At 47.2% G+C, this 7,500-nt stretch overlaps 1 protein-coding gene across 1 annotated transcript in view; it reads right to left on the reverse strand.

Moving 5' to 3' along the window:
- Positions 1-4,868: 4,868 nt before the first annotated feature.
- The window catches only part of LOC308169387 (E3 ubiquitin-protein ligase TRIM39), a gene marked incomplete at both ends in the record, with an annotated part of 6,136 nt that continues 3,504 nt past the window's right edge, over positions 4,869-7,500 (reverse strand). The window contains 6 exons of the mRNA XM_080544070.1: positions 4,869-5,021; positions 5,402-5,617; positions 5,990-6,100; positions 6,207-6,271; positions 6,506-6,532; positions 7,460-7,500. The exon at positions 7,460-7,500 is cut by the window's right edge and continues 107 nt beyond it. Of these exons, the coding sequence (XP_080400196.1) occupies positions 4,869-5,021; positions 5,402-5,617; positions 5,990-6,100; positions 6,207-6,271; positions 6,506-6,532; positions 7,460-7,500 (613 nt within the window). The remainder of the gene's footprint in view (positions 5,022-5,401; positions 5,618-5,989; positions 6,101-6,206; positions 6,272-6,505; positions 6,533-7,459) is intronic.

Raw genomic sequence — 7,500 nt, forward strand, 5'->3', positions numbered from 1 at the left:
TATAGAAATGACGTTGTTTTATTGATTTAAAAAAAAAGGGTAAAACTGGAAAGAGAAAATAGAAAACTCACATTAATCCCAAACAATTTAACAAACTTCAGTTAACGTAATGTGGAGTCCGTTCATTGATCGATGCTGTCTGTTCAGTTCCCAGTGAGGCGCCCGTTCAGCGCTGGACCCGTTCAGCGCTGGATTTGACGCATGGCATAGCGCGCATCCGTCAAATCATGTTATATTATTATATATTATATAGCTCGCATCTAATCGTATCGGATGAGAAATAGACATTAAATGGCATATATAGGCCGCTACACAACAGTAATCACCGCGACAAACAGCTATATTAGATTTGGAGAAAAAAAAATATATGATTTTGCAAAAAAAAATTTTTTATTATATTTTAATATGATGACCGGAATATATCACGTTTGTCCGGTAAATCGAATTCTTCCCGGACACGATGTCCGACGGCAAATTTTTCTAACGGAAACCCTGACACACACACACACACACACACACACACTAAACCTCACTAAACTGTTGAGATTCCTTTGTCCTAACGCCTACATTTCCCAGTAACTCTGATGGAAGGAATAAGGAAATGTAGGTGTTTGGAGGGTGAAAAATAACAAATGACAGTGTGTGTGTGTGTGTGTGTGTTTGTGTGTTTGTGTGTGTATCTGCAATTCTGCATGCATGTTTGTATCTGTGTATCAAACCCGATCACTGGACCACCCCAGGCCACGGTGCTAGACCACTGGACCACCCCAGGCCACGGTGCTAGACTACTGGACCACCCCAGGCCACGGTGCTAGACCACTGGACCACCCCAGGCCACGGTGCTAGACCACTGGACCACCCCAGCCATGGTGCTAGACCACTGGACCACCCCAGCCATGGTGCTAGACCACTGGACCACCCCAGGTCACCTCCATAAACTTTCTCCTGTTTGTCCAGTTGAACTGTTATGAACTTCTAGTTGTCAGATAGTGTTACTGCAGGTAGAGGCCCCCCTCTTTGGTCTGTTGTGACCCTCTAGTGGTCAGGCAGTGTTACTGCAGGTATCCACCCCCTTCCAGGCCTGGTGGATATTCAGAACGTGTCTGAACTGGCAGACAGCAGTCAGGAATACCGTTAGAATCTCAGCATGGGAGGGACCAAGGGCGGGAAAGAGAGGGAGAAAGAGGGAGAAAGGGAGGTAGAAAGAGGGAGAAAGAGAGACAGAAAGAAGTATGTTAAGTATGTGACAGTAAGAGAGAGAGAGAGAGAGAGAGAGAGAGAGAGAGAGAGAGAGTGATTAAGAGTTTGTTTTTCAATGTCTTTACTATTCCGACATAGAGAAAGAGTGAGTGTGTGTGAAAGAGAGTAGTGAGAAGTGAGAGAGACAGAGTAAGAGAGAGAGAGAGAGAGAGTAAGAGAGAGAGAGAGAGAGAGAGTAAGAGAGAGACACACACACACACACACACACACACACACACACACACGCACATGTAGGCGTTTCTACGCTGGACCAATCAGTAATATATATCGTAATTCACAGGTTTTATGGTGTTGTTGAGATAACAGGTCTTCTTCTTGTCAAGAGGAATTCAACAGGCTTTCATTGTCTTTGTAGAGACCGCCCCCTTGTGGACAGTAGGGAGAACTACAGTAGAATTATCCTCCGTTGCTGTGTCGAATGAATGAATGGTCTTTATTGTCATTGATATAGTACAGGTACCAAACAACGAAATTTGGGAGGGGGGGCTCCCCTGGTGCTAGGAAAAAAATACTAAAAACAAGAAGGGAAAAGAGCTGGTTTACATAAATAAAGGCTATGTACACTATCCACTATACTATACTATACAAATAAAACACTGTGCTGTACTCTATGCTATGCTATAAATATCCTAACATGTCCTATCTCTGAACCTTATGTGCACGAGGGTTGTCATATTGCACATAGTATTATTGCACATTCATTTAAAGTTTGCAGGTTTGAAATGTTCACAGTTGTGTTTCAGTATTGCACTTGATTACAATCTAGTAGCTGCCTTCAAATTGTCTAGATTGTCCAGGGCCTAGAACCTAGGTCTTTGCTGTGTTCAGGGCCTGAATGGCCCTAGGGTAGAAGCTGAGCTTCAGTCTATTTGTCCTTGCGGACATGGTCCTGAACCGCCTGCCCGAGGGCAGCCGAACAAATTGTTCGTTCCCAGGGTGGGATGGGTCTCTGGAGATCTTGGAGGCCTTCCTGAGGCAGCGTGTGTTGTACAGCTCTTCCAGAGAGGGGAGGGGGGTGCCGATGATCTTCTGGGCCGTTCTCACGACTCTCTGTAGCGCTTTCCTCTCTGCGGCTGTGCAGCTGGAGAACCACACGCAGATGCAGTAGGTGAGGATGCTCTCCACTGTGCAGCGATAGAAGGTCACAAGCAGCTCCTGTTTGAGGTGGTATTTCCTGAGGACTCTCAGGAAGTAGAGCCGCTGTTGTGCCTTCTTGATGATGGCTGCTGTGTTGTTCTTCCAGGACAGGTCATCCTGTATGTGCACCCCCAGGAATCGGAGGGTTGAGACTCTCTCCACGCTCCCTCCGTCGATGAGCAGGGGCTGGACCTCAGATTTTTTCCTCCTGAAGTCCACGATGATTTCCTGGGTCTTTGACTGGTTCAGCAGCAGGTTGTTAACCTTGCACAGCTTGCCCAGCTGCTCCACCTCATCCCTGTATGCCGCCTGGTCCCCCCCCGAGATGCAGCCCACCACGGTGGTGTCGTCTGCAAACTTTATGATGGAGTTGCTGGGGTGGACGGGGGTGAAGTCGTAGGTGTAGAGGTTGTAGAGGATGGGGCTTAGCACGCAGCCCTGGGGGGACCCAGTGCTGAGTCTGAGGGCTGTGGAGGTGTGGGAGCCCACCCGCACCCTCTGGGGGCGGTCAGACAGGAAGTCCTTGATCCATGCACAGATGGAGTGTGATAGTCCCAGGTCTAGTAGTTTGGTCACTAGCCTGTCTGGAAGGATGGTGTTGAAGGCAGAGCTGAAGTCCACAAAGAGCAGTCTCGCGTAGCTGTTCCCCCTCTCCAGGTGGGATAGAGTGGAGTGGAGAGTCGTCGCGATGGCGTCCTCTGTGGACCTGTGGGCTCTGTAGGCGAACTGGTATGGATCCACGTTGGGTGGGAGGCGTGTGACTATGTGGGCCCGGACCAGTTTCTCGAAGCACTTCATGATGATTGGTGTGAGTGCCACCGGGCGGTAGTCGTTTAGGCAGCTCACCGTGCTTTTCTTCGGGACTGCTTTGTTGAGGTTTTCAGGCAGGGTGTGATGGTGGCCTGGGACAGGGACTGGTTGAAGATGTTGGTGAAAAAGATACCTAACTACATTTTAGATAGATAGATAGATGGATAGTTAGATAGATAGTTAGATATATAGATAAATAAATAGATAGATAGATAGTTAGATAGATAAATAGATAGATAGAAAGATAGATAGATAAATAGATAGATTATCTATCTATCTATGAGAGAGATAGATAGGTACTTTATTGATCCCCGAGGGGAAATTAAGGCGTTACAGCAGCTCACACCTGCTTTCCTAATGAGCTTGTTCAGCCTCTTGGTGTCACCTTCCTTGATGCTGCCCCGCCTCCCCCCCCAGCATACCACAGCATACAGCACTGCCCTGGCCACCACTAGTACATGTTCAGCAGAGTCCTGCATGCCTCTGGCCCCTCTCGTACAGGACGTCTGTGTTATTAGACCAGTCCACATCTTACTGTACTTACCTCGCCCCTGTCTGTACATGTATCTGTACATACCTATGGCTTGCACTATGCACTATTGCACTATCTGGCTGGATGAAAGTCCAGTTCATTGTCCAGGCGAACGCCCAGGTACTTGTCGCTCTGGACCACCTCCACATCCTCTCCTTGGATGAGAACAGTTGTCTAACTACACATGAAAATGTATCTATTTACATACAAAAACCCCTCTAATCTGTTGTTCAAGACCGTTGTTCAGGAAAAAGTAAAAGAAAATCACACATTTATAATTCAGATTTATTAAAGAATTGACCTGAAACTAAAGTTATATATATATATATATACACAAAGTGAGTAATTCCTTCATTAGTGCAAATAGAGTGAATGTGAACAGGCTTCCTCTCTCCAGTATAAACAGCAGGTGTGAACCAGGGTTAGTTACACGGTGCCCCCTAGTGGTGTGTGTATGAACAGCAACAGGAAGTGGAGATAGTTTTATTGATTGTGTTTCCTTCTATGGTTTCAATCGTCAAGGAGATGTGAGAGAGTGAGATGGGGTGATGTTACATCATCTGTGTGTACAAGGTGTATGTATGCTATGTGTGCTTATACTCGTACACGTGTGTTAATGGGTGTGTGTGTGTGTGTGTATGTGTGTGTGTTTTGGTTAGAGCCTGTTGAGCTTCATTCCACATTGAGCGCAATGAGTTATGTAACCTTAATCAGATCTCACTGTTGACAGAGATGTATTGTTGAGTCTTTTTGCTTATACCCTGTTTAAGCCTGGTTTGTGCGTGTGTGTGTGTGTGTGAGTGTGTGTGTGTGTGTGTGTGTGTGTGTGCATGCAAGCGTGCGTGTGTGTGTCTGTGTGTGTCCGTGCGAGAGCCTGTGTGTGTGTGTGTCTGTGTTTCTGTGTGTGTGTGTATGTGTGTCTGTGTGTGTGCGTGCGAGTGCATGTGTGTGTGTGTGTGTGTGTATGTGTGTGTGTGTGTCCGTGCAAGCGCGCATGTGTGTGTGTGTGAGTATGCAAGCGCCTGTGTGTGTATGCGAGTGCCTGTGTGTGTGTGTGTGTGTGTGTGTGTGTGTGTGTGTGTGTGTGTGTGTGTGTGTGTGTGTGTGCGTGCGTGTGTGTGTGTGTGTGTCAGTCCATGAGGCCCACAGGGGTGATGGTGAGCGGCCCGTCGTTCTTGCCGGAGGAGTTGGTGCAGGGGCTGAAGAAGGGGAACACACTCTCACTGAAGGAGTCCAGGAAGGTGTAGATGTGCAGCTTGGCGTCCACGTTGTAGAAGGACACCTGAGCAGACAGAACATTCAGCTGGATAGGAGCGTCTGCTAAATGGTTAACATGTAAATGTAGAAGAGAAGGATTCTTATATCATTTTAAAAGTATCATTATTATTATTATTGTTATTATTATTATTATTATTATTGTTGTCCTATTTGTGTTGTTGTTGTTGGTGGTGTTGTTATTATAACTATTATTATTGTTGTTGTTGTTGTTGTTGTTGTTGTTGTTCATGTTGTTATTATAACTATTATTATTATTATCATCCTCAATGGAGGACAGTTTGGTGTGTCGCAAGCAGTCAATCAAAACATTTTAAGTGTAAAATGGAGTGTGTTTTGCTACCACAAAAAGAGGCTAAAGTGAAAACTCCATCTCCCACACTGCACCTGTCCTTTCTCGTAGTCCACATAGACGCCTATCTTCTGCGGCCGCAGGCTGAGCGGCAGCTCCGTGGCCGGCTCGGAGCGGAAGGCATAGTTGTTCTTCTTCCTCAGGCTCAGGAACCAGTAGCCGTTGCCAGGGGTGACCAGGATCTTCCCCTTCCTGCTGATGGAGTGGCTGGCCACGCCCAGATCCCAGTCTGTCTTCCCCCCAACCTCCACCTCCACCGGATACAAACACACACAACTTTATTTAAAATTGTATCCAAAAATGTCTGTTTTCTGGAATAGAACAATTGTTGTACTTTGATCGTTCAGTTAAAATGTGTGGAGGGGAGAGGGGAAGGGGGAGGGGAGAGGGGAGAGAGGAGGAGAGGAAGGGGAGAGGAGGGGAGGGGAGGAGAGGAGAGGGAGATAGGAGGAGAGAGAGGGAGAGAGAGGGAGAGTAGGGGGAGATAGTGGGAGAGAGAGAGGGAGAGGAGGAGAGGAGGGGAGACATGGTCATGTGGAGGGGACACGGTTGTGTTGTGGTTGTGACATGGCCGTACACACACACACACATACACACATACACACACACACGCACGGTCGTACCTCCCAGTAGTGTCGCCCGGAGGTGAAGGCCTCCCGGCCCAGGACACACACCACGCGGTCGAACCGCTCCGGGTTGTCAGGGACCTGCTGGTGGCGCTCTCCACACTTCACCTGCAGAACACATGCTGCATTACTGTGTGTGTGTGTGTGTGAGTGTGTGTGTGTGTGTGTGTGTGTGTGTGTGCATGTCTGTGTGTGTGTGTGTGTGTGCGCGCACCTTCTTTCTGTCCTCTGATAGGATGAGCCTGGGGTGGGCGGTGCTTGAGTCCAGAGTGATGTCCTCTATGGAAGAGAGGAGAGGAGAGGGGAGGAGAGGAGAGGAGAAAGAGGGGGGGAGAGGGGAGGAGAGGAGAGGAGGAGAGAGGGGAGGAGAGGAGAGGTGAGGGGAGGGGAGGAGAGGAAAAGGGCTAAAATAATAAGAGGAGGTAAATGCAGCAATAGCTTCATCTATTGTTTCCAGGTTAATGAATAAAGTAATGTATGTTGTAACTATGTTGTAACTGTGTTGTTGTGTACCTGCATACTCCTGTATCCTCTTCACCTCTTCAATGAAAACACAAAGAGCCAATCATTAGACATCACAACACAGACCACTACCCTACATGGGAAATAACTCCATAACCTCCCTCCTGGCTACATTCTACCTCACATTTGACCTAATCCTAATCTCAATTCACCTGCTGTATGTAACCACTGTTGTGTCCGTACAGGAGACTAACCTGGTCAGATTGAGGTTAGATTAAGGTTAAAATCAGATAAACCCTAGTTACCCTACGTTCTAACCTGATCATATTAAGGTTATATTAAAGTCAGAATAATCTTAGATTAAGGTCAAATAAATCTTAGATTATAGTTACATTAAGGTTAGATTAAGGTTAAATTAAAGTCAGATTAAAGTTAAAATCAGATAAACCCTACATTCTAACCTGGTTTGATTAAGGTCTGATTGAGGTTAGATTAAATGTTGTAAATGTTCATGTTATGTTTAGATTAATGTCTTATTAAGGTCAGATAAACACACTCACTGGGCTGTGGTCGTACAGGAGAGGGCTCTGCTGGAGCTGGGAAGACTGGAGGGGAAACACACACATATGATGAACACTGAGACACACACACACACACACATACACGCACACACACGATGAACACTGAGACACACACACACACACACACGATGAACACTGAGATGCTCAACGGACTGTAAGCCCCCAGTAATGCACACACACACACACGCACACACACACACACACAAACACACACACACACGCCCACACTCACACCCATGCACGCAGGTACACACACACACACACACAAACACACACACACGCCCACACTCACACCCATGCACGCACGTACACATACACATACACAACACACATACACCCACGGCCGCACGTCCACACACTCATTCACACACCCACACACAGCTTTCCCCCGTCCTGGGGGTTCATGTCAGTGAGACATTCTCACCGTTGTCGGCCATCTTCCTCAGCTCCGTCTGGAAGCGCTCC

The sequence above is a fragment of the Nansenia antarctica genome (genome assembly GCF_963989245.1).
Source record: "Nansenia antarctica genome assembly, chromosome: 13".
Classification (NCBI taxonomy): Eukaryota; Metazoa; Chordata; class Actinopteri; order Argentiniformes; family Microstomatidae; genus Nansenia; species Nansenia antarctica.